This window comes from Plecotus auritus (assembly GCF_963455305.1).
Source record: "Plecotus auritus genome assembly, chromosome: 8".
Taxonomy (NCBI): Eukaryota; Metazoa; Chordata; class Mammalia; order Chiroptera; family Vespertilionidae; genus Plecotus; species Plecotus auritus.
The window spans coordinates 107,711-134,131 of record NC_137782.1 but is presented as its reverse complement, the minus strand read 5'-3'; the positions used below and the strand labels follow the sequence as shown (position 1 = coordinate 134,131).

The 26,421-nt window shown below is 60.5% G+C and overlaps 1 protein-coding gene across 3 annotated transcripts in view; it reads right to left on the bottom strand.

Moving 5' to 3' along the window:
* Nucleotides 1–26,421, bottom strand: part of CABLES1 (Cdk5 and Abl enzyme substrate 1) — an 80,205-nt gene that overhangs the window by 12,652 nt on the left and 41,132 nt on the right. For all 3 annotated transcript variants that reach the window (XR_013961382.1, XM_080683407.1, XM_080683408.1), the window contains 5 exons: nucleotides 23,720–23,812; nucleotides 15,183–15,260; nucleotides 3,911–4,007; nucleotides 2,794–2,950; nucleotides 1,692–1,795 (listed from right to left, as the gene is read on the bottom strand). Coding sequence is in view for 2 of the 3 variants with exons in the window: in XM_080683407.1 (XP_080539533.1) it covers nucleotides 1,692–1,795; nucleotides 2,794–2,950; nucleotides 3,911–4,007; nucleotides 15,183–15,260; nucleotides 23,720–23,812 (529 nt within the window). In the remaining variant the exon portion in view is untranslated. The remainder of the gene's footprint in view (nucleotides 1–1,691; nucleotides 1,796–2,793; nucleotides 2,951–3,910; nucleotides 4,008–15,182; nucleotides 15,261–23,719; nucleotides 23,813–26,421) is intronic.

The following is a 26,421-nucleotide window of genomic DNA, read 5'->3' as shown; positions in this document are numbered from 1 at the left end:
GTGACTGATAAGTAAAGCAAGGGCCATACAGGGCCCTTATTCCTACACAGTCATGACCTCTCTGCTCTCCCTGGACATCAGGGAAACGCGTCTGGCTGTTTACTAAGCGCTTACTGTGCGCTGGCTCAGGCAAATGAGCACCCTACTGTATGCTGGCTCAGATGGATGAGCTCCCTACTGTGCACTGGCTCAGGCAAATGAGCTCCCTACTGTGCGCTGGCTCAGACGGATGAGCTCCTTATTGTGTGCTGGCTCAGACAAATGAGCTCCCTACTGTGTGCTGGCTCAGACGGATGAGCTCCCTACTGTGCACTGGCTCAGGCAAATGAGCTCCCTACTGTGCGCTGGCTCAGACGGATGAGCTCCAGTGGTTGTTTTTAAAGAAGCAATTGACCTCACAGGTCAGAGTGGAAAAGAACTACCCACAGGTCTGGTTCGCTTTCTGTGTCAGCAGCTGGGGAACAAGGAGGGAGAACAAGGAGCAGGGGCAGTTTTAAACTAAATGCCTTTGGCCCGGCCTGCGTGGCTCAGAGGTTGAGCATCATCCTATGAGGAGGTCACGGTTCAATTTCCGGTCAGGGAACATGCCCGGGTTGCAGGCTGGGGTGTGGGGCGTGCAGGAGGCAGCCAGTCCCTGATTCTCTAGCATCACTGATGCTTCTCTCCCTCTCTCCTTCTCTGTAATCAATAAAAATGTATTTTAAAATGAGTAAGTACACTAAATGCCTTTGGTAATTCATCCCGGCTCTGTGGCACGTTGGAATGTCTCTGGCTACCTGCCCAGTTACAGGAGGAGACGCGGGAGTAGCCGGCCAGGCCCTGGGTTTCTCTGACGTCGGCTCGTTGCCAAATGTTCCGTGAGGAGAGGCCAGAGGGCGGGGCCCTGTATGGAGGCCGCTCAGCTCTGAGTGGGTGCCAGGAGCCCTTTCATACGTAGGCTGGGCCCACTGCCGGGCTGGCTGAGAGACACATGGGCGGGGACAGCGAGGAGCCGGGCAGTGTGCTCAGTTGCGCCCCCCGGCCAGGAGGGAGGCGACGGGGCATTCCGGTTGCGCTCTCCCATGATTCCTGTGTGCAGCCCAGGGGCAGCGGGTTTCCGGAAAGCCCTTGCGCCTCTACCCCACGGCATCCCGGGCTCGGCCTGCCTCCGAGTTGGCGCATCTCCCCAAGGAAGTACCTGGGCCCTGCCAGGCCCTCTGATCTCGGGGCACAGCCGCCTGGAGCAGAGCAGTGGGAGGTGGTCAGCCGGGAGCCGAAACCACACTCACACCAAGGAAAACAGGAAAAGCCCGAGAAACAGCAGCTGCGAGGAAGGCCGGCGTGTAACAACCGCTCCGTCCTGCTTCCCCTCTCCTGGGAGAGGGCTCGGTCGCCCTGAGCCGGGCCACGTGTCTGCTCAGCAGGCACTGCAGACCCAGCCTCACGAGGACTCCACCGAGCCAGCGTGACCTCAGCGCGGCCGCGGGCCCACCCTCTCCTAGGGGGTCTGCAGATGCCACACTCTGGCGAGTGAGCCAGTAGCTAACGTGATGCGTGCAGGCCAGTGACCAGCAGGACCCTGGACCGGCCGTGCTCTGGTCTCCCCGTCAGCAAGGCACCGGAAGGGTCTCCAGGCTGAGCAGGGTCTGAAGGGCCCCGTTCCAGGCAGTGCAGCCGAGGGAAGGCCTGCCTGCCGCCTCCACGCTACTCACCATGTACGAAGGGAAGATGAGGACCCGTTTGTGCTTCCCACAAGGCCACTGGGGGTCGTCCAGGAGGTTCGGGTCGTAGTCCACAAAGTCTCCCAGGTCGCTGCCTAAGGGCCACAGGCAGAGGCACAGTTAGGGCCAGGCCTCCGGGCAGTGCAGAGGTGAGAGTCCGTGCGGAGGGGCCTGAGGGCGGGCGAGGGCACTAGCTCGGACGCCTTCCTGCCTGACGTGTAGTCACGGTCTCTGCAGCCAAGGAGGCGTGTCCTCTGCGACAGGGACACCAGATTCTTAACGTGACGACGATCTTTCCCACTTTAAAAAGTGACGTGTACACCTCCCTGACCCCGAGAACACAGAACCCCACGGAGCAGGGACACTCGGATCAGAGCACGTGGCGCCGAGAGGCTTGTTCCTAACCCTGCAGGTCACTAGTAGCTGAGCCCCACGGGAAGCACGTTGTGGGGTGAACCCTCCTGGGCAGACCACTGTGCCCACATAAACACAGATCAAAGCAGGCCCATGCACGCGAGGCCCAGCGTGGCGGGAGCACGGACAGTGTTTCCGACTCAGCACCCGACAGGCTGAGCCCTCCGATGGCCTGGGGTCTCCGAGCAGTGACACGGCTCCCCACGAGCTCCCGGCGACCCCACAGGGTCGCTCAGGCCGAGCGGGAGCACCCAGCCTCCTTCCGCTCGCAGAGAACCACAGGCACGTGCTCATGCGGATCCTGGGCTTCTGGCCCCGCTGTTTGAAGAAAAGTGAACTTGAGCATGAAAAGTGCAGGCAAGGCGCAGGTGACAGGGAGGTGACTCTGAGGCGCAGGGAGGTGGCGAGAAGCCAGATCCCGCCCAGCCCCCTCTGCACCAGGCCGTGGGGTTTCCCCGGGGGCACTCAGGGGCTGGGGCAGAGGCAGCTCACTGGAGAGGCCACCCTGTGGCTGGCTGTGAGGCTGCGTGGCCTGAAATCCTCTTGCCCAATCACGTCGCCTGCTGCATGAGCTCACACTCAGGGACCCCGGCCCTCCAGTCTGTGCACAGAGAGGCCCACCCCACACTGTACCCCAAGACGCCTCCTGCCTCAGCCCCCAGACCCAGCGGCCCCGCACCTGTGTCGAGGCTCCCCTGGGTGCTGCTGGCCCGCCCTATGGAGAGGCTGCGGTGGCTCAGGGTGCGGAAGTGGGAGAAGGAGGAGGTGGAGTCGATGGTGCCCCTCCGGGCTCCCAAAGCGTTTGTGGGCCACAGGAACTGGGTGTAGGACACCGTCTAGAAGGAAGGCAAAGGGCAGGTGATGGGCATCCCCAGCAGCGAGGCCGCGCCGACCCAGCGACGCTATCCACGTCTCCCCAGTGACTCTGCGTCAGCGGCCTGGAAGATGACCTCTATTCTGGCCAGATCTGCCAGAGCCGCTGCCTGTGGCTGTCCCTGACCCCGCCCCCGTGAGAACGCTCAGGTGACGCGGCAGATGTGTGTTTGATGACAACGCGTTGCTGTCCTCGACGCTGTGGGGATGGGCTGTGCTGTGTGAGGCACAGACTGGCACTGCTTCCCATAAACCAGCACCTGCAGCGTTCCAGGCCCCGACGGCTGGAGTCCCTGACGAGGTCCGTGACCCCGTGCCCTGTGGCAGATCCTTCCAAGGGGCTCACCTCTGCTGTCCCTCCCCCCACCCCCCATTCCTGGGTGAACACTCAGCCTCCTCACCACCTGCCTGGGGACCACGTGCTCCCTGCATGCACACTGCTGGGACGGTCTCCCCACGGACACCCTGCATGGTCTCCCCAACAGGCTTTGGGGGGCTCACGAAAGACTGGGTTCACCCTTCACACCCTCACATCAGCCCGCAGCCTGGTGAGCTGCGTGTGGAAGAGGCGTGGCAGCCCTGGTGCCTGGGGTCTCCGTCGGAGGCTGAGGGGCTCTCAGCCTCAGGGCCCAGGAGGCCGACACCCCTGTCTGGTCGTGGGGAGGCGGCTTGCGGGCAGCACCCGTTACTGCTGTTCACACGACCCACATCCCTGCACCCAGATGCATGTGGACACGTGTGTGTGCGCGCAGGTAGGGAAACCATGTGCTGCTATGTAATCGCGGCCTCAATGGACTCTGCCTGCCCGCTGGGAGCGGAAGGCTGGCGTCACGAGCCCAGGAAGGTGCCCCCCACCCCCCGCTTCTGCTTCCCGACCCTGTGGCTTGGGCACAGGCTCGCCGTTGGGAGCCGGGCCGCCTTACCTTCCCATCAGCGCCCAGCTCCACGCCTTCCAGGCCAACAACCTCTTTCAGGCTCACGGCACCCGCCGAATGTCTCCCTCCGTCCGACTTCAAGTCCCTGGAGGACAAGCCAGAGAGGAAACACTGCTGTTTACACCCAAAAGAGACGCCGTGATGCTCACTACCCGAGGCACCATCATGCTGACGAAAGGGACCGAGCAGGCCGCTGCCAGGCCTCCCCTCGCTCCTCTGCTGGGCCGGCTCAGCAGCTCAAGGGCAGCCGCCCCCCGCCCCCCTTAAAGACGTGCAGCTGAACAGGCGCCTGAGGGAGAGAGGGGGTGCAGAGTGAGGGATCCCCGGCTCCCTCCTGAACCAGCGCCTGAGGGAGAGAGGGGGTGCAGAGTGAGGGATCCCCGGCTCCCTCCTGAACCAGCGCCTGAGGGAGAGAGGGGGTGCAGAGTGAGGGATCCCCGGCTCCCTCCTGAACCAGCGCCTGAGGGAGAGAGGGGGTGCAGAGTGAGGGATCCCCGGCTCCCTCCTGAACCAGCACCTGAGGGAGAGAAGGGGTGCAGAGTGAGGGATCCCCGGCTCCCTCCGCTCAGCAAGTCCCTCCTCTCTGAGACGGTCATGACCAGGGACTACATTCTCCTGGGCTCTCGCTGCTGGCTTCTTCTTAAATCTGGGGGAGACCCCCTCTCGACTCCCCCTTCATTAGACAGGAGAAAGCATTTCCCATCCTGAACAGCTCTCAGGCTTACTGCTGGCCATGAAAGAACTGGTGCCACAGGAGTCACCCCCCCCCCCCGCCACCTTGCCAGGCCACCCAGAAACGAGTGTCTTTCTGTAAACGACGCCCACACTAACGGCACGCAGTTACAGGACACGTCACGCCTGACAAGGCTTTCACACACCATCCCTTTCCTTCTTTTAAAAAACCACCTTACTGATGTCCGAGAGGAGGGAGAGGGCGAGACAGAAGCATCAATGAGAGAGAGGATCAGGATCGGCTGCCTCTGCACGCCCCCTCCTGGGGATGGAGCCTGCACTAGGCCTGAGCGCTGACAAGGAATCGAACCATGACCTCCTGGTCCATGTGTCAATGCTCACCCACTGAGCCATGCCAGCAGGGCACTTTCGTTCTCGATGATGCCCTCATCAGACTGTTTGTGCTATTACTATCCCATTTCACAGACGAGAGAAACGAGGCCCAGCGTAGGTAGATGGCTTGCCAGGTCCCCTCTCCTTACAGTAGTTCTCACTAAGCTGCGTGTTGGAATCACCGGGGATTGTGACAAACTCCGGCTGTCCGGCTCCCACCCCAGCCACGCCAATTCCGCTGTCATGGGTGCAACCTGGGTGGCAGGAGTTCTGAACGCTCCAAGGGACAAATGCAGCCCTGTCCAGGAAGGACCGCCTTCCGCTACTCCTCTGGGATGCGGGCAAAGGCCCCTTTGGTCACGGCGCCGCTGTGTGCCGGAGAGACACCGTGCTCAGGGCTGTCCTGTAAGCACGGGGCTGTCTCAGCAAGAACGAACTCGTTTAAAACGGTAAAGGGGTGGATGGGAAAGCAAGGTCCCTGGAGCCAGGTGAGTGGGGGGAGGAGAGACGAGTGCCCGCCCCCTTGGAGGAACCCAGGACCCTCTGATGGCTGAACAGTCCTCCTCGCCTGTGGGCAGCCCGTGACGGACTGGCTGCCTCATCCTGTGATGCAGAGTGAGGTCAGCAACAGCTTCCAAAACTCGCCTCGGTCTGCTCCCAGGACTGCCTTCCGCAGCCGCGCCGAGGCCGGTTCTGCCAGCGCAGAGCGTCTCCGGCCCCTGTGGACTGACACTGAGGTCTCCAAACTTCACACACGAACTCCAGTCAGTGGCCCCCACTGACCGGATGCGACTACGCCACTTCAGGCAACGCCATCAGCTCCTCCAAGGACAGTGGGCGCAGCACAGCCCCGCAGAGAACCACAACGTCACTGTCACTCAACGGTGCAGCTTGTCCATCAAGAGCTCCAAGGCGTCCTGAGCCACGGAAGTGCTCTCGGGAGGAGTCCGAGCTCCCCCGGGGAGGGGCAGCCCCGCCGGGACCACGCTCCCTGAGGGCTACGAGGCGCAGGGTTCCCTGCTTTATGGAGGTGCCTGCCCACAGGAAGCTCACATCCCCGGTGTTGGCCCCCAACATGCAGCTGGAAGACCCAGCGGGCTGGAGCAATGCTCAGGACCACTCCCCGCCCCGCACCTCAGGGCCACAGAGGGGGACCACCCGCCCCGCCCCGCCCCCTCCAGGAGCCTCCAGGGCAGGCTCAGACTCCCTCCAGCAGAGAGCACAAGCAAAGGGAAACGCCTGCAGAGCAAGGTCCAGGCACTGAGGCTGACACAGCCGGTGGGTCGGGAGCAAGGCCCCCGGGGGAGACCCCGAGCTGGAATAGGCCTCAAGGGAGCGAGGAGAAGCAAGAGACCGTGGCCTTGATGCCCCCTCTTTCAGACCCGAGAGGGTGGGCAGGCCCTGCAGAAAGGCCCGGAAGGGTGCGCTGGTTCTCCCAAAGGGAGAGTCGAAAACACCCAGTGAAGAAGCAGCTGAAGGTACAGGACTGACCAGTGACCAAGTCTTCACGTCTCTCAGATCACAACTCTCATCAACACGGTGCATGAACACGGACCTCGCGCGGTGCCTGCGCGGACCCTGCAGCACCCGGAGGCGGACCCCGGGGAACTGCAGCTCAAAGTGTTAAAAGCAAAGGAAGGTGGGCTTTGCAACTGGTTTGAAAAGCCTCAGGGATCGTTTTTCCCAGATGCAAGTTGAGTTCACATATGAGTTTATTTATGTTCCACCTCCTCCTAAGCACGGAACGGAGGCAAGTTCAACGGCCACACGTGGGTCTTGTCCAAAACCACGCGCGGAACGGTTTACGTGTCGCTTGGACATGCAGGTGAGCTCGGTCGGTCAGGTTCAGGACAGGGTCTCGTGGGCGCAGATGCCCTGACAGGACCACTGCTCCGATTCCCCTCGTGCCCACAGCCCCAGGGCGGGCTGCTCAACTGGTTCACCTACAAGCCCTCACGTCTCATGCTGTTCAAGTTTCTTTTTAAAAAATATTTTTACTGATTTCAGAGCGGAAGGGAGGAGAGACAGAAACCTCCATGATGAGAGAGAATCATGGATCGGCTGCCTCTGGCACACCCCACACTGGGGACGGAGCCCGCAACCCGGGCATGTGACCGGACGGGAATTGAACTGTGGCCTCCTGGTTCCTGGCTGACACTCAACCACGGAGCCACGCCAGCCGGGCCTGTTTAAGTTTCTTAACCTTTGCAGAGGCTGTGAGCAACAAACACACTTTGAATACCCAGGACGCACGTGCACACACACACTTTTTTTTTTTTTTTTACCAAGGTTGGCCAATGGGGGTGGGAGGGATGGGAGGTAGTGTGAGGAGGACAGGGAAGGGGCCACAGGAGATGGGGGAGGGGATGAAAACGCACTTGGGGAGACAGCCCCACCACAGTGATCCCTTCAAGCAAGAAGCAGACGCGGAGGTGGGCTCTCCGGGGCTGAGCCAGCCTCGCAGACGGCACTGCAGCTCACCCCAGGGGTCTCCTGGGAAGCCTGTCACCTCATGGCGGGAACCCTGTGACCTCATGGCGGGAACCCCCAGCCTGTCTCAGTTTTGTCCCACGACACAGAGCAGAAGGACATGATTTCACAGTGGTGGGTTGTCTGGTCAGAGCAGAGGCCGGTCTAGCTATCCCGGTGCCCAGAGGGCGTCCCCTCGAGTGCTCGAGGCCACACCACGGCCAGCGCCTGACTCCCCTGTGAGCGGGCACGGACCTCCGTGTCCTTTCCAGAAGCTCACTGAGTGGCAATGCATGGAACTGTCCCAACAGCATCCCCCTTGGACAAAGCCCTTCTCTTAGGGAGCTTACGGCTAAGGAACCAGCGTTCCTCTCAATAAAGGAAGTGACCATCCGTACACATGACTTAAAGGATTAGCACTGGGAAGTGCGTGATCCAAGTGTGTGTGTGGCCAGTGAACTCGTTTTGGGGCCTCCGCCTCCGGGACGGCCGCTGGGATTTACTTCTGTGACGGGGCTGCGTCTCGAGGCCGGGGGGTTGCCAGCCAGGAGCCCCTCTGGGCATCGCTCTTTAAAGGACAATGTGTTGAACACGTTGATGTGTAAGTAACTTAAAAGCTAATGAAATATTAACAGGATTTCCAGATGCTTAACAAATAACAGGCCAGAGATTCGCGTCATAGAGAGCCGAGTGGAGGCTGCGCTGGGCAGCAAGGCCGCCTCTAGCCCTGCACCACTGGGGGCTGCACCACCAGGCTCAGCGACACGAGGCTCACACGGTTCCAGAACCCTCGCCATCACCCCCGCGGCACAGCCGCCATCGGGCAAGTCTGCCTGCAGGTCCAGAGCAGACGCTACCCCCAGTTCAGAACCAGCGGACGGGCCAGGCCACCAGGCCGCCAGGCCGCGGACAATGAGAGCAGCGTTCAGTCCTGCCAGCCTTCAGGCTCCCACTGAGCATGCCATCCACATGCCACCCCACGGGCACCGGCAGCAAAGAGGGCCCTCTGCAGGCAGCTCCTATAAACAGCCGGTCATGGCACAATTTGCCCATGAGGTCATCCCAGAGCCCGTCTCTGGGGGAACACGCATGGTGTGAGGAAGCAGCACAATTGTGTATGATTTTCACCACAAAGAGAGGTGTCTTGGGGGACCGTGGGGGGAGGGGGAAGGAGGGGCCAGGCCAGACGAGGGGCGTGGAGGCGGGAGGCCTCTCCATGGAAGGGCCGTTCTCTGTGGCACCGAGTGAGCGATGCCCAGGAAGTGGGCCCAGGGGACACCCTCACCTGAAATGCCCAGCAGCAAAGGCCAAGGACTCGAGCGCCACACAGAAGCTGCTGTCTAAAACGTCACGTCCACAGACACCGGGGCTCGGGCCCCGCAGTCGGCTCACCCGTGACTGTCCGTCCACCAGGATTGCTTCTCAGTGGCTCTGTCCCCAACACACACACGGCACAGGCGCCATTCCGTTGGGATCACAAGTGTGGTTGTTTATAGAACCCTCAACCCCAAGCTCCCGGGATCCCCCGACTTCCTGCCAATCCATCTACGGCAAAAGCAGGCTCACAGCCCTGGCCCGTGTGGCTCAGTGGGTGGGCATCGCCCCAAAGGTTGCTGGTCCAACTCCAGTCAGGGCGCACGCCTGGGTTGCAGGCTCAGTCCCCAAGAGGGCGCGTGCAGGGGCAGCCAGTGGATGCTTCTCCCTCCCCTTCCATTCTCTCTAGAATCCGTTTAAAATAAAGGTAGGCTCTCCGTTGTACGAGGAACAGAGCTTATTCTTGTGTTTATTAATATTGTATTCCTTCCCATGGAAACGGCGGCCCCCTCTGCCCCACCCGGTATGTGCAACAGGCCTGCGGGTGCCCCACCTTCAGGGGTGGAAGCCCATCCGGCTCTCACGCAGCCCGTGTACAGGGGGCACGCTGGGGCTGCTCCGACTCCAGGCCTGCAGTCTCCCGCTCACAGGAGGGACCCGCTCCCAAAGCTGTGGAGCTGGCTGTCAGGGACGGGGCGTGCCCGTTCCCGCCGACAGGATGCCCTGGATGAGCGTAGGACGCCCTTTCAGCCTGCCACGCAGCGGCTCTGGCCTGAGGGTCCAAGCAGGAGGTCCGGTCCCAGGAGGAACAGGCCAGAGGGTGGGAGAGGGCGGAGAAGCAGGAGGAAGCTCTGGTCCCGGGCTGACTTTCGGCAACACTTCAGAGGTCACGCTTGCATTATTCCCACCTCCCTCTCCAAGCCTTTCTTTCTCGTCAGGATCCTTCTCCTTAGCCGCTCCGGCTTTTCGTGATTTCTCCCGTCTCTGCACCCACAGATTCCCACACAGCTCCCAGGCGGCCCAGAGGATGGAGGAGATGGGGGGGGGGGGGTCTTAGCTGGAGGGGTGGACCCGGCGTGGGGGCTGCCCACTCAGGAAACGGCAAGAACTTTGTCCGCGGAGGGTCACCGGCCAAACACAAACCCACACCCGAGGGGAGAAGCAGGGACTCACGCGGACAAAAGGCACCGGGGCCTTGGCAATCGCGGCGAGGAGAGGAGCTGGTTTCAGGCTGGGACTCGGCCCAGAACACGGTGTGATTTACGAGCTTAATCCGAGGCATGTTTACAGGACGGGAAGGCTTGATGTCGCAGCGATAGCAGCAGAGATGGGCCACACCTGCCTGCCTTCTGTGTAACTGGCTGCAAATCGCTCGTTGGAAAAGGTGGGATCTGGCAGAGCTTCCTCCCGCCAGCAAGAAAGATCAAAACCAAAGAATACCCTCTTCACCATCCACACGAGGACACGCACCAGGGAAGAGAAATGAGAAGAGACTGGAAGGAAACAGACCAAAATGGGAGTGGAGGCTGCTCACTGAAGCTCGGGGAGTTCCCTCTCCCTTCACACCTACGCCCCTTCGGGGTGTCCTCACCCCAGGCAGCTGAGGAAACAGGTGAAGAGAAGTGAACGCGGAGCTGACGGTGAGCCTCGCTGGTCGGGACGCACGGCGGGCGAGGCCAGGGGAGCCGCCGATGGCTGTGCTGGGGCAGATCCGGGAGCAGGAAGGGGCCCAAAGCGACGCTCTGTGAGCGCCCGCCGCAGGGGCAGGTGCGAGAGCCTTCGTTCCTGGTGTGCCCCAGTGCTGAGCCCGTGACAGCACAGCCAGTTCCACAGACGAGCAAGGCTGTGGGTCCTGCCTGGCTGTCCGCTCTCTCCTGCGACCCACTGCTCCCAGCAGCACCCACTGCTCCCAGCACCCACTGCTCCCAGCAGGACCCACTGCTCCCAGCAGCACCCACTGTTCCCAGCACCCACTGGGGAGGGGCTCCAGGCCAGGGCTGTGCTCTCTGAAAGGGCAGGCAACCTGAACAGCCTCCGTCTGAGCTGCCAGCAGATCCCATATCTTCCTAACCAACACCTGCACCCGATGAGGAATGGCCAGCGAGGCCGCGGCAAGGCTGGGAGTGAGGACCAGAGAGTGTGTGTGTATGTGTGTGTGTGTGTGTGAGAGAGAGAGAGAGAGACAGAGAGAGCGAGCGAGAGACACACACACACACACACACACACACACACCAAGGCAGGGGCGCCCCTACACTGAGAGGGGCTCCAGGGAGAAGACAAGTCCCCTCCCCGACTCCCACCCAGAACTGACCTGGGGAGACCACCCCCTTCCAACTCGACGCCACAGTCAAGCCAAGAACGTCCCTTGCTTCAAGCAAGCCCAGCACACGTGAAAGGAAGGCCGTGTGCTCATCGGCTCACACGGGCTGCATGCTCTTTACATTTCACACCGACCACAGGATGCTCTTTCGGGAGGTGACACGGAGCTGACGGAGGGCGAGGCAAGAAAACTGCTGACAGCCAGAGACCCGAGGGGTGTGGACGGGGACGGGGAGCTGGGTGTTGTCTGAACGCACCCCACCCTGCACCCTGATCCAGGCCGATCGTGCCCTGGGAAAGACTGAACTCCCAATGGGAAAGGAAGACAGTCATTGGAGCACCTCCTACCAAACAGCCAGGAAATTCCAGGGCAAGTGGGTAGGGAAACTGAGGCAGGAAAGTGTGAGCAAGGCCCAACAGCCCTGGCCGTGTGGCTCAGTGGACAGCGCACCTGCCCGCGGACCAAAGGGTCTCGTGTTCAACTCCCGGTCAAGGGCACGTACCAGGGTTGCAGGTTTGACCGCCCGCCCGGGTTACGGCTCGAGCAGGAGGAATCAATCCGTGTGTCTCACATCGATGTTTCTCTCTGCCTCTCCCCTCCTCCCTCCCTTCCACTCTCCCTAAAAACCATTGAAAACACTTCCCAGGGTGAGGATTAACCAAAACAAAGCGACAGAAAACAAAACACCAAGGCCAAACAGTGTGGGCAGTGGGCAGCCAGCCTGTCACTAGCAAGCCCTGGTGCCCCCAGCCGAGGGCTGGAGAGCAAACGGCGAGAAACCTCCCTAAGGGGCGAGCGCAGAAGGGAGGGGGAGGGCAAAGGCCCCTTCACTCCCCAGCAGAGCAGCGCAGCCTGGGGCTGGGCAAGGCAAAGTGGCAGGTGCTTCACAGGAATTCTGGGAAGGCCACACCAAGTAAACTGGGCCTGAGAGTTAATCTGCCCCGAGACAGCACGGAACTTGGACACCTACAGGCAGGAGGGCCTAGGAGGCCTCGGCCCAACCTGCTCTTCGGATCAGCTGAGCACCCGTCTGCGCGGCGTAAGCCAGCGGTGCAGGGCTGCTTAACACATGGGCTTGACCCAGCGCAGTCGAGGTCTCTCTATGGATCCATTTGCATGAGAAGACTGGGTGGGGGCTGGGACTCGACTCGACTCCACTCGACTCCGGTGTCGGGAAGGGGCCTAGCGGGACGACTAAGTCAGGAACACATGTGAAGCCCCCCAGGCCGGCCTGCTTTGCTCGCAGGTCAGGAGCCAAAGTCAGTCCAGTTCAGCGTAAACCCAAGGACCAAGCTGGGGGTGGGAGTGGGGGTGGGGGGGCGGTCAGAGGGGTTGGCACGCTCCGGCAGCCGCAGAGGCCAGAAGACAGACCCGGAAGAGTTAAGGCCACCCCGAAGGATGCTCTCCATGTCAGGGGTTCAAGTGCACAGCGAAGGGACCTTTGAGTTTCCTGTTTTTAAAACTTGCTTGGGATGAGGTTGGGACTGCACATGCACCCGTCCGGGTGGTCTGCGCCTGTCAGAACCATCGGGCACACGTGGCCTGGTCCACGTGCCTAAGTACAACGGAACCACGGCAGCCAGACACCGCGGGTGGGCAGCCTGGTGGCCGGAGTCGGGTGGCTGGCTCAGCTGGGGGTGGGGGGCAAGGAGCGTCACCCCCTGTGCCCACGGGCTCGAGCTGCAAGGCAGGGAAGACCACCACCTCATCCCTAACGTCCCTCCCACCTGGATCTTCCAGGACTTACATCCTGGTCAGGGAGAGGGCTTTAGCGTAAAAGGAAAGCAACTGTCCACAGTGAAAACACGCTAGCTAATACGTACGTGAACTGCAGTAGTTTAAAAAACACGTATAGTATAAATTTACCAGCATAAATACTTATTTGAGCACAATTGTTTCCCAATAATCAGTTTAAAAATTGTATAAGTGGCAGTTACTATAAGTAGGATATCTGCTCATGAAAACATTTAAAAAGCAGGACAGCCCGGCCAGCGTGGCTCAGTGGTTGAGCACTGACCTATGAAACAAGAGGTCATGGTTCGATTCCCCGTCAGGGCACATCCCCAGTGTGGGGCGTGCAGGAGGCAGTCGATGCATGAGTCTCTCTCATCACTGATGGTTCTCTCTCTCCCTCCCTGTCCCCTCCGCTCTGTGATCAATAAAAACACATTTAAAACAATGAAAAGCAGAACACTTCCTAGTCCTGCTGCTCACGCTGACGCGCTCCGTTTCTTCTGAGGACCTCAGCATGTGCTGCCAGTGGTCGTGTTCTCTCTCTGCTGGGAGCACGGGGACCCGCCCGCGGCTTTGTTCCAGAAATTTCCTTTTCTGCATCTTGGTTTCTCACCTATAAAAGCGGAGGGAGTGGCGAGTTGGACTGTTCGCATCCAAGATGTGAGGTTATGTCCCGTGAGCCCTGCACAGTCCACGTCTGCATCTGGGACAAGTGCAGGACGAGGCTCCTCATAACCCACAGGCGACTCCCCTAAACGCCGCCGCCCTCCCTCACCCACGGCTTCGCCTTCTGCCGTTTCAGTGACCCCTGGTCCACGGTGGCCCGAGAATATTAAATGGAAAATTCCAGAAACAAATAATTCATAAGTTTAAATTCCGTGCCATCCTCAGGCCAGGATGAAGCCTCAGTGTCCACTCCGTCCCGCCCGACGGGAACCCCCCTGGTCAGCGTGTCATGCCAGACGCCCTGCCTGCTGGTCACTCCGCAGCTGCCTCCGTTATCAGACCCCGTCTGGTCCGCAGGTCTGTGCTCTAGTGACCCTCGTTTACGTAACGTGCCATGTTCTCCCAGCTGTCACCGCGGCACTGATCCCACGGCTATTTCACTCCTCGTTACCGTCGTCAATCTCTAACTGTGCCTGATCTGCACATTGGCCTTCATCACAGGTGTGTGCGTCTAGGAGGAAACGTGGTGTGTACAGGGTCGGTACCACCCGCAGTTTAGGCCTCCACGGTGTCTGAAAACGCATCTCCCGGGGACCAGGGGCACCGTCAAGGGTGAATCGGCACCGGGACCACGCGGCCTCCCTCGGGGCAGGTCCTGTGTGGACAGCCTGTGACCACCACAACACCCAGAAGGCAGACCCTGCATGCCGCTCCCACGGCGCTCCCGGCTCCCACGGCCCTGCCCTGCCCTGAGCACCTGCGGCTCCCGACACAGATGCAGGGAACAGGCGCAGCGCGAGGCAGGACTCAGGGGAGAGGCACAGAGTCGGGCTGGGAAGGAGGCAGCGCTTTGCAAGGTCAGAGCCTCACTACCTAGGTTTTTTTCAGACCAAAGGGGAGCTTGCTGACCTTGAGGTGTTCCTCCTCCACTTCTGGTCCGCTTTGCTCAGTTACTGGCTCCGCGGGCTGGTCGGGTCCCAGCCCCAAGCCCAGGCCCAGGAGGCAGAGCGGGCACACAGCTGTGCACTCCTCTCCTGACCGACCTGTCTCCAGAGCTGGCAAGGCCCGGGGCATGGGGGCCCTGCATTGTCCTTGCTTCACAGGATCGGGAGATGCCAGCGTGCACATCAGAAGCAGCAGGCAGCATGGCGAGCACACACACGTGTGCGCGCACACACTCAGATACACACGGGGATACACACACACAGATACACACACACAGATACACACAGAGATACACACACACAGATACACACGGCGATACACACACAGATACACACGGGGATACACACACACAGATACACACGGGGATACACACACAGATACACACGGGGATACACACACACAGATACACACGGGGATATACACATAGATACACACGGGGATACACACACAGGGATACACACACACAGATACACACGGGGATACACACACGGGGATACACACACTGATACACATGGGGATACACATACACAGGGATACACACGGGGGATACACACACACACACACACACACACACACACCTGCAAGGATGCTTTCTGGCTGAAAGAAGGTAGAACTTTTTCCTGTGACGTTTACACACTCAGTTTTCAGTGTCAGAGAGAGGCCAGCTGCTGGAGGGAAAGGGCAGCACCTCCCACACGTGGTCCCTCAGCCTCTCGCCGAGAGAGCCACAGCGAGATGCGTACATACCCGGCCTGGGCGCTGTCCCGATACGGCAGCACGGAGAAGACGCTGCAGAAGGACCGCCTGCCACTGAGGAGGACGATTCTACAAAATGAAAAGAGAAAAAGAACAAACTAAATGCAAAGACTTTTAAATTTAAAAAATCCCTAGCGATGAAGCGCGCATGGGATTCGCAGCGGTGTCTGCCCCTCCCACCACCCCCACTGGCGCTGCCTCTGATCCCAACGTAAGCCCCCCGCTCGGCGAGTCCTCCTCCGTGCGACCTGCTGGCTGTGGGCTGCCCAGGCCTGACGCGCAGGGCTGAGCTGGGTGCCCGTGCTGTGCCCGCAGCCACATGAACCCCTGGCTCCCACCCGGCAGCCGCGGAGCCCGAGCGACGGGCCAGGACCCGAGCAGGAGACACGCAGGTGATCGTCAGGTGTCTCTCGGCTCCAGCGCGTGAGCTCTGGGGGCCAACGAGGGACCAGGACCAGCAGCCTCAGCCTCCGTCCTGCGACACGCTCCCGGAAACGGCTCCCGACGCTCTCACACAATCGGCGGGCACGCAGACAGGCATCAGCGAGCTCCCAACAGCACTGATCCTGGCATCGAGAATAACGTGTGCGAAAGAGAACGTCGGGTGGAAACAATGGAGAAACGAGTGGAAATTAAAAAACCACATTCTTGGGTGCCATGGCAACACATCAGGGCGAAGCTTGTTGGCTTCTGTTCTCTTTCCTTTCGTGACTGTCACCCTGGAGCCGGCGGACAAGACAGCACTGCACGCATCAGGTTGGGGGACCCTGACCTTGTCTCCCGTGACCTGCCGTGGCTCTCACGCTCGCAAGTCGGGCTTCCCAGCAGGGCGACGGCCTGTCTCCTTGCCCTTCCTGCCTCTCTGGTCCTCACGCACGGCACCCCCCGCGCCCCTCACTCACCACGCCGAAGGACTTGCACACCCACCGTCAAATCCCGCCTTGCCCGCCTCTGTCCTTAGCTATTCCTTCTGCCTGTTGTGCCCACACGGCACGCTCGGTGAACTCCCATTTGTCCCTCAACACTGGCTCCGCGGTCCCCTCCCCCGAGTTACTCACTCTCCTCGGCGCTGCTTCCGCTCCCGACTCCCACTTCAGGGGGGCACCGACCCCGAGCAGCTAACCAGGGGCTGCTCCCCTCTTCCCGTGGTGGGTGCAAGTGTGGCACCTGGCAGCCCCCTCCCTCCCCCCCCAACGCCCTGGGAGCACCGAGTCCCCGTCACCGGGGACAGGACTGCGGCCACTCACTGCACAGTGACTCCTGTCCACAGTGGCCCACAGGACCCAGCTTCACATACTGGGGGGCTTTCCTCTGAGCCCCGTGTCTCACATGGAAAGGAGAGGAATTGTAACTGCCTTGTTGGAACGTCGCAACAGCGCATGGAGCACAGGGAGCCAGTCAGAGCCCGTTCCTGGGGCGGGGGGGGGGGGTGTGTGGGGTGAGTTTCACCAGCGGGTCTCGGACGGAGAACCCTGCGGTCTGTGCTCCACAGATAGACGAGGACCACACGCGTGGCCTGTCTGTGAACGTACACACACACAGAGGTCCTCTTCTCCCTCAAGGGGGATTCTCATCGGCTGCCACAGCCCCGAGGCCTGCAGGCCACATGCCCGCCGCTCCCGGGTCCGCTCCTGGAGACCCAGCTGCCATGCGGCACCGTGCTGATTTGCTCAAGTAGATGTAATAGCAACTGCCCACAAGCGTCTATCGGACGCCAGATCCTACATATTTTAACGAAGGGGCACGGGAGGTGACGCACATGTGTGGTGACTGACCGTGGGCCCATCACCCCGTGGGCCCGAGGCCGCGCTCCTCCCCGAGACCAGAAGAGGCTCCTCCTGTGGGCTGGGCACCCAGGGCTCCTCGGACACCCAGTGACCTGCCTCCGTCTGGGCTGAGGGGGACTCTCAGCCTGGCCTGCCGGTCACCAGGCGGAGCGTGGGGTGGGGACAGAGGTGACCGATCCCCACAAGAGCCGTGACATCAGGGCTCTGTGACCCCGCTCGGCACAGCCTGGGCCTCTGTCCAGATGGGAGGAGAGCAGTTCTGCACCGCCCCCCCTCCCCCCCCACCCCACCCCCCGCTTTCCACCCGGGAGAAAAGCCTGGAACCTCCCTCTCCCCGCGCCACGCAAGGAAGGCAGGCATCGGGCAGACTTGTCTGGCTTAGCAGACGGCATCTCGTCACTCAGGACTGAAGTGCCCTCCTTCCCACACACAGACTTGTTGGGACACGTCCACTAGAACGAGAACATGAGCGCATGCACATGCCTGTGAAATGCGGGCATTCTTTCCACGGCTTCGGCTGCCGTGTGCCCCTCAGTAAATGAGCTGCTTTGTTCGGCTACACGAGAGCTCGCACTGGCCAGGAAGCCTGGGAGCGGCCGACAGCTCGCATCTCATTCGGAAAAGCTTGTTCCGCCAGCACAGGGCAGGCTCAGCAGCGAGCAGGTGCCTCTCTGGTCCAGCAGCTGGGCTGGGGGAGGCGAGGGAGGACCGCCCGCCTCTGGGCACGTCCCTTCCTTTTTCGGCCCCCACCGGCACCCGCCCGCTTTCTCAGGGACAGAGCAGAAGTCCCACAGTCTGCAGCGGTACCCGCCCCACGGAGCTGGAAACAGTCAATGCGGCCGCCGAGAACACATCCCACGTGTGTCCCGAAGTCGCTCTGGGATCCGGGGGCGGCAGGCCTCGGCCTGAGCAGCAAACACCAACGCGCGGCGAGCTCGTGCCTCTGCTTCTTACGCCAGCAGCTCCACGCAGTGACTCTGGAGCCCCGCGGGGTCCCGAGCTGGGGTTCCTGTGAACGTGCCGAATCGCCCTTTGTGAGCGCCAGGCAGTGTCCGTCCTGCACACGCACACGGACGTCAGACTCGCGGCCCCTGCACGCGTGTGCGCGTTTGCAGAAGCAGATCAGACGCAGCACAGGACGACACGACAGCCCCTCTCCGTTCCGATGGCCGCTTCGGAAACCGGCGCCTCCACGTCTCCCTCCGGCCACAGGCGCCCTCTCTCCTGCTGAGTGTCCTGCAAAGCCCAGTTTCCCGTCGGATGAGCAGGAAGCAGCACACGGAAGGGGAGGGCTTCAAAAGAGGCACTAACTGGGCCTCTGAGCGTTAGAGATCACAGTCCCCGACACAGGATCCGTCAGCACGGCAGCCCCCTGGCTGGGCTCCCTTGGGTCCAGGGTTTTCCAAACCCTCCCAGGAGGCTCCCTCTAACTTTCTTCTTCACGCAGCCCCTTTCTGTGCTTAGGAACGTGTTTCTGGTCTGAGGGAACCAGACCAGGCCACAAAGCCTGCGCCCCTGGTGAGATGTCGGAGGGCTCGGGACAGCCGGGAAATGCACTCGGCCCCTCACAGCTGAGAGAGCCCGTGGCCCACGTGCACTGCGTCTGCCTTCAACCCCGCAGCCCGGTGTCTGAGCAGATGGTCCAGGGTCCTCCAGAGCTTGTAGTGTTGCCTCTGACGCCCCAAACCAGCATCTGCTCTGTTCCTAGACCTCGAGGCGTCTCTCTTGGCCCGAGGAGGCCCGAGGTCTCCAGGTGGAATGTTCCAGTTGGGCAGGAATGTTCTCCTCCGGACAGAGAGCAGGCAGCCGACTTCAGAAGTTGGAGCGAAGAGAACGGCACGCACCACGTGGTGGCCGAGTCAGGGATGCAGGAACACGGCCCAGGTGTCCGCGGGCCAGGTGTCCACGCGAGGTGCCGGGCACACAGGCAGAAACATGCTCTCAGACGCTGCAGTTCACCCTCATGTGGCCAGGGAGCAGGAAGGAACACGCTGAGAACGTGTCGAGCCGGTTCCTCAAAGGCCGTATGGAGTCCTGGCCCGTGAGTGCGGCCTTACCTGGAGCCAGGGGCCTTGCCGAGGCAACCAGCCTAGGACGAGGCCATGCTGGACGGGGTGCGCCCTAGATCCAGGGACTGGGTTCAACAGGAGCGGGGTTTGGAGAACCCAGACACTGAGGGAAGACGGCCACGCGATGGGAGGTGGAGGCGGGAGGCACCCACGGAGGAAAGGGCCCTGAGCCTGGGCAAGTGCCTGGCCCCGTGCGGAGAGCAGGCCGAGTTTTGGTGCCCTGGCGCAGACCGTGTGGCTGAAGATGGTGTGATGAACTCTTTTTTTTTTTTTTTTTCAGAGAGAGAGAGGGAAGAAGGGAGGGAGAGAGAGAGAGAAACATCGATTGGTTGCCTCTCATACACACCCAGTTCTTTTTCTGCCTTCGGAGACGGGTTGGCGATGGGGAAGTCATGTTGGACTTGACAGTTGGAAAAGAAAGCAATGCTTGGCTGGGTTTGGGGAGAATAAAGATTTCAGAAAGTTCAGACTACGAAGTGGATGCCCGGGTTGCCGGCTGGATCCCAGTCGGGGGCATACAGGAGGCAGCAGATTGATGATTCTCTCACTGATGTTTCTCTCTCCCTCTCCCTTCCTCTCTCTGAAATCACGGGAGTGGCCGTGGAGATGGTGGTGGGCACTCGTGGAAAGAAGACCAGCAGCTCCGTGATGATAGCGCTGCCAGCATGTATGGCGTAGGCCTGCAAGGCATTTTCCCACCTGACCTGTGCCAGCTCCGCGCCCCCACCCCCGCGCTCCGATGCCCTGCGCCTCCTCACTCACCGCTGCGCTGGCCATGCTTCCCTTCATCCCGGCTCCCCCTTTCCCGTGCTCCCCTCTTGGCCCCTGTTCCTGCTCCAGGACCTGTCCCGGGCCCAGCCCACTCCAAGGCCAGTCTTCTAGGTCCCTCTTCTCAGGGCACCTTCCCTCCTCCGCCCCTGAACTGGAACAGTGCTGTCCCATACACCCGCCAATGTGGCAGGGCCCGGAGCAGCTGAGCGGCTGAGGTGTGGACTGAGCACGCTGGGAGAAGTGAGTGCGGCCGGCAGCCCGTTCCCTGGGGCTGCCCTCCAACGCAATGGGGCGCCTTCCACAGCACACTGTGCCCTCCCCGGGCTGGAGCCAGATATCAGAAACCCAAGCGCCTGCAGGGCCACAACCCTCCGAACACTGCCCCTTCCGGCCGCTGGTGGCGGCCGCGGTCCTGGCACCCGCTCCCTGACCCGCTCACTCCAGCAGGTCCCCCAATCCAGCTTCATGGTGCTCACTGATTCAGGACACGGGGAGGTGGTTCTGACTTGAAGCAGACCCACCCGCCATCGGACCACGCCTCCCGCTGAGGCTCACTTCCCCTCCACTTGCCTGGGGTCTGATGTCATGGAGAGCAGGGGGTGGGGAAGGGGGATGCAGAGAGAGCTGGGGGAACGCGGAGAGAACGGGGTGAACGTGGAGACGCCGAGGCCCCGGCTGTATCTCCACGCAGCTACCCTGACGTTACTGACCATGAGGCCGGCAGGAGTTTTGTGTTGCTTTCCGGTAACACAGGATTGTCTTTTCTCACGTCTGGCTTCCGGTTTCTGACCTTTCCCCTTTCCACCTTAAACTGTGCTGAAGGCTCAGGGTCAGGGCAGGCCCTGTGGGTCGCGGCCGAGGACAGGCCCTCCCTCCCGCCAGCCGCCCTCTGGTCCTGGCGGAGCTGGAGCCTCTGCCACGGCAGCAGGTCTGGGGACCGAGGAGCCTTGGCACCCACCGGAACAGCAAGCGCCCTGTCCGTCCGCCTGCAGCCTGAGTCACAGGAGGCGGGAGGGGCCCTGAGGGGTCAGAGGTCGGGTGAGCGGCTCCCTTCCCCGGGGGCAGGACGAGGCGGGCACAGCGGCACTGAGGCCCTTCTGTTCTCCCTTCGCCGTCTGCATGAACACGCGCCTCCTGCGTGAAGCCTCGTCCCCCAGCGTGGGCAGGAACCCTGTGTGAGGGGCCCCGACACGCGCTGTGGGCGTCCGGAGTGCCCCTGAGGGGGCATGGGAGGCCACCCCCATCCACTCCCCACCCCAGGGCTTCTGCAAGCTTAGCAGGACCCTCCTACCCACCACGGACCCCAGCCATCTGCTAGCAGGACCCTCCTACCCACCACGGACCCCAGCCGTCTGCTAGCAGGACCCTCCTACCCACCACGGACCCCAGCTATCCGCTGTCCCTGGCCCCTCTCTCCTCCCTCAGGACAGTCCGACCCCTCCCTCCTCCCTCAGGACAGTCCGACCCCTCCCTCCTCCCTCAGGACAGTCGGCCCCCCTCCCCCCTCCCTCAGGACAGTCGGCCCCCCTCCCTCCTCCCTCAGGACAGTCAGTCCCCCTCCCCCCTCCCTCAGGACAGTCGGTCTCCCTCCCCCCTCCCTTAGGACAGTCGCCCCCCTCCCTCCTCTCTCAGGACAGTCAGCCCCCCTCCCCCCTCCCTTAGGACAGTCGCCCCCCTCCCTCAGGACAGTCAGCCCCCTCCCCCCTCCCTCCTCCCCCAGGACAGTCGCCCCCCTCCCCCCTCCCCCAGGACAATGGCATGGCAGCCAGGGGCACTCCTTTCCTCTCTCTCAAAAAGCTGGGCCTCATCCTCCTCCTCGTCAGCTCCCAACCCCAGTTCCCTCCGTCACCTCAGGACTCGTACTGTCCCCCTGGTGTCCTCCAGGCCGACTTCCATCTAAGCACATCCCTCGTTGCTCCTAAACCTCCGTCTTCCTGCCCCTTTGGCGCAGGAGAGCAGTGGTCACCTGGGCCGTTAGTCCCCACTGGCCAGGCCACGGCCACAGCCTGCTGCTCCCCTCACAGCGGCCAGCGCTTGCTTCGTCCCAAATCCCAGTCCTCTGATCGTCAGATAAGCACACGGCCTCTCCTGCCCCTCAGCAACTTCCTCCAGGACTGCCGGCAGCAGCGTGCTCTCGCTGTGCCTGTGGCTCCTGGGCGAGGGTTTGCCGAGGAAGGCAAGGCGGGTCCGTAACGACACCGGCGATGCCGCTGGCGCCCACCCTGCATGAGCCGCACCCTCACTGCCCGCCGGCCCAGCCGTCACCTGGCCTGTGCCCTCGACGCACCCGGGGGTGGGGGTGCGCGTCACCCAGCCGCTCCTGTGGCTCTGCCCCTGACTTTACTAGAACTGAAGGCTTCCCTGCCCCTTTCGCGGTGAAGAGAGGACGGACAGAAACAGAAACAGAAACGTGGCTAAAGGGCGAGCGGTCCCACTAAACACGGCGTCAGGACGGCTGGGTTCAGGGACTGGGAGCCACCGAAGACAAACGCAGTGGTTACGTGAGCGAGGCACGTGATTGTAAGGGAGAGAGCGAGGCGGAACAGTCATTTAACAAACCCAGTTGGGTACGTTTTAGCTAAAAACCTCGTACTTAAAATAAGAAAATACGTTGACTGCAAATATTACTGGACAAAAAAGAGCTCCATGTCGCTATTCTAAAATTACTGAATAGCCCTTAATTATGTTCTCTGTTCACCTAAGGCTTAAAAAGTAGGTATAAACTTCAGGAAAACAAGTCTGTAAGCTGTAATCATGACTGTTCATGTTGTGCAACGTGTTTAATCAGTCATGCTGGGCCCTAACCCTTCCAGAAGTCTAACAGCCTTTTCGTCTGCGTGGACCAGACATTAGGGGCCTTTTCAACCAGCAGATCAGCAGAGTGGTCGGCCCTGGCACGGTGTCCCTAACGCCCCCGTTCGGGGGACCCACTTACCCAGGTCACAGGTCAGCAGAGGGGAGCTGCCCCTCAGGGTGCAGCACCAGGGACCCCAAGCCACCTTGGGCTCTGGTCCAACGCTGCCCTCGCTGCCACGAATGCACGCAGCCACCCCCCCACCGATGCGCCAGCAGTGATGACTCCGATCTGCGTGTCCCGGGACAATGTTCCTATCAGGGTCGTGTAAGCTTTCACGACCAGCGCTTTCCGAAAGGCCACGTGAAGCGGAGCTGGAGAAACAGGTGCCCGGTGCCACCAGCCAGGCAGTGCAGCCAGTGCCCAGGGCACCTACGGGCAAGGCCATGGCTCCCCCTCCTGCCGCTCCACAGCCGCACCCCGACGCGCCCCACACAGGCCTGGGGGGCATCAACTGACCAAGGCTCACGGCCCAGGTGAGAACAGAAAACAGCCCAACAAAGCAGAAAAAGGGAAAAGACAAAACACGAAAATTCAACTCTTTTTCTCTTCAAACGTTTCCATGCATATATATTTGTGTTGTATTCAAGACACAGTGCAGCCCTGGCCGGTGCGGCTCAGTGGATAGAGCCCGTCAGCCTGCAGACTGAAGGGTCCCTGGTCGATTCCCGTCAGGGCACAGGCCCGGGTTGTGGGCTCAATCCCCAGTGGGGGACGTGCAGGAGGCAGCCAATCCATGATTCTCTCTCATCATTGACGTTTCTGTCTCTCTCTCCCTCTCCCTTCCTCTCTGAAATCAATAAAAATATATTAGAAAAAGTAAAAGACACTGTGTGGTTAATCTAAATCTCACCGAGCCTCTGGGCAGTGTGAGGAAGCACTGCCTTCTACAGACTTCTTGGGACGATTCTGGCGGGAGGGGGGTGAAAGGTCACGGGAGAGCCTGCGCCTCACTTGGCCGTCCCGGCATCAGGCGTCCCTCGCCCTTCCCCCCGGACCCACCCCTCCCACAGCCGGGAGACTGAGGGCGGCATCCGAGGGAAGTACCTGCCGTTCCTCGTGTCGTGTTGCCGCATGTTCTTGATGAAATGGATCTTCTTAAAGCTCTTCGGTCTGGGCGAACCGGAGAGAGTTCGACATCTGAAAAACAAGGTCATTTAAAAAACACAGTCAGTGGCCTGCTGGACAGCTGAGCCATCTCCACACAAAGACAGGAAGGAAAGACCAGACAAATGGGGTGAGTCACCCCAGGATAATGAGGACAATATGGCTGGGAGCAAGGAAGCTTAAAAAAAACACCGAAGACAGACAACTTCCTTGATGATGCTGATAGTAACTTATACGAGTCCCCAAAAGCCAGCTCATGAAAACCACTGTTCTCAGTCACAGTCACACAGCCTGCCGGTTCCAAAGGCATCAGTCTTTCTTGCCATCCCCCAAACCCTCCTGCATCAACGCAGGGAACGGACATGGAAAACTGTAAACTTCAGGGTTCGGAGGGGAAGCGGCACGGGTGCAAAGCGGTGGAAAGTCCGAGTAAAACAACCCGGAACCATCTTTCCTGTCAGCAGCCTCTGGCCTGAGCTGCTTCGGTTCCAACTTGGTTCCACCTGGAGCCTCACTCGAATGAGGGGGCGGCTTCTTTCCCTTTTAAGATAGATTTTAAATAAATATTGGTTGGACGGAACGACTTAGACTGAAGTTATTTTTTCCTGGAATATACGACATGGGCTTGCACGGCGGGCTGACAGCACGGCCCACGGGCTGAAAGGTCTTTTTTGTGTGTGTTTTCACCGTCACCGGGCGCATTCCAAGCTCCACAGCTGCAGCAGCACGAAGGAGAGCAGAACACCCAGCACACCGAGTCTGACGTTCAGTCTCTCCTTGGAGAAGGGAGCCGTGACTTTTCTCTTTGGGTTTTTGCTACCAAATACCGTTGTTCACTTAGACCAGTGGTTCTCAACCTTCCTAATGCCGCGACCCTTTAATACAGTTCCTCATGTTGTGGGGACCCCCAACCATAAAATTATTTTCGTTGCTACTTCATAACTGTAATTTTGCTACCGTTATGAATCGTAATGTAAATATCTGTGTTTTCCGATGGTCGCCACCCACAGGTTGAGAACCGCTAGCAGGGTCACCTAAGACCATCGGAAAACACAGATATTTACGTTACGATTCATTAACAGTAGCACAATTACAGTTATGAAGTAGCAACGAAAATCATTTTATGGTTGGGGGTCCCCACAACATGAGGAACTGTGTTAAAGAGTCGTGGTGTTAGGAAGGTTGAGAACCACTGACTTAGAGCTTTCCGACCACAGGCCCTCAGGGCTGATTCTGCCATTGGGAGTGGGGACCCCAGAACTTAGCCTCAGAGAGGAAGTTGCGGGGAGCTGTGCCCACTGCCGAAGCCACAGCGAGGTCCGGGCCGGGTCCCCACCTTCAGTCAGGTCTGAACTTTGAGGCTTCAGGGACTAGAGCAGGGGTGGGCAAAGTTTTTGACTCGAGGGCCACAATGGGTTCTTAAACTGGACCGGAGGGCCGGAACAAAAGCATGGATGGAGTGTTTGTGTGAACTAATATAAATTCAAAGTAAAGGAGCGGAGGGGAGAGCAAGAGAACCCTCCGCTCTTTCGGCTCCGCGGGCCGGATAGAACAGCCGAACGGGCCGGATCCGGCCCGCGGGCCGTAGTTTGCCCACGGCTGGACTAGAGTAACAAGGCAACCAACAAGCAGGTGGGTGTGGGCAGGCAGGCTGAGGACCCAATGGGCGGGGTCACAGACCCACAGCCACCCAACCTCTCAAATCCCCCAAGGGCCAAGCTCGGGAAATTAGGTGCAGACCTTGGGGTGTCCATCCCCCGAGCCCCCTTGCCCAACTCTAGGAAGGGCCAGACTTTCTAGAAGCCTTTCACCAAAGGGCACTGACATTGATTTACTTTCTAAGAAGCAGCCCCTTCAAATGTGACTTTACTTGCAAACAATCACAGTGGAGCCATGAGTGCGACAGAAGCAAAGGCGTGATGTCAGGTATGTGGTGACCCTGCAGGAAAAGGGGGTTCCCTGGCCTTGGGTCTAGTCAGGTCGCTGCATCCGAGCAGGGTCCGCAGGCCCCACCCGCAAACTCGTCCCTTCCCTGGCGCTGCTGTGAGGGTTCCCGCGGGGGCGTATACCAGAGCTTCGCCAGCTGTCGGTGGCGCATGGTGCGGTCAAATGGAAATATGCACATCCGTGCATTTGCACATGGATGCACATATGCACACGTTTCAGGTGCTGTCGTTATTAAGACCATCAGCCTCAAAGGGTGCACAGCTTGTCACCACCCGCCCCCTATGCTGAAAGTGCAGTCCTCGTCAAGGGTCCTGAGTTCTTGGTTTTAAATAGGTTCTTTCAAAGACCTGCACGGCCTGCCGGAGGGCATTGAGCTGAGCTTCCTGTCGACTTGGGGGGAAGCACCCCCAAACCCCACTCCCCCTCAGGCTCTAACCCAGGTTCAGTCTCCTTGGGGCTCCTCCTGCCTTCTCGGGCAGCTCTGTGGAGCAGACCCAGGACCCCAATGGCCTCACTTCTATCCCAGAAATCCATGCTGGAGCCTGCAGTCACTCAAGGTCCCCAACTGTCTGTCTCCCACACGGCAGAAGATCCTCGAAGCACAGTCACTGGCGAGGGGCCTCTGAGAGTGTGAGGAAGCTCCCAGTGGATTCTGCACAGGGCGGGGCGTCAGTTGTGCCTCACACCCTCCCGCG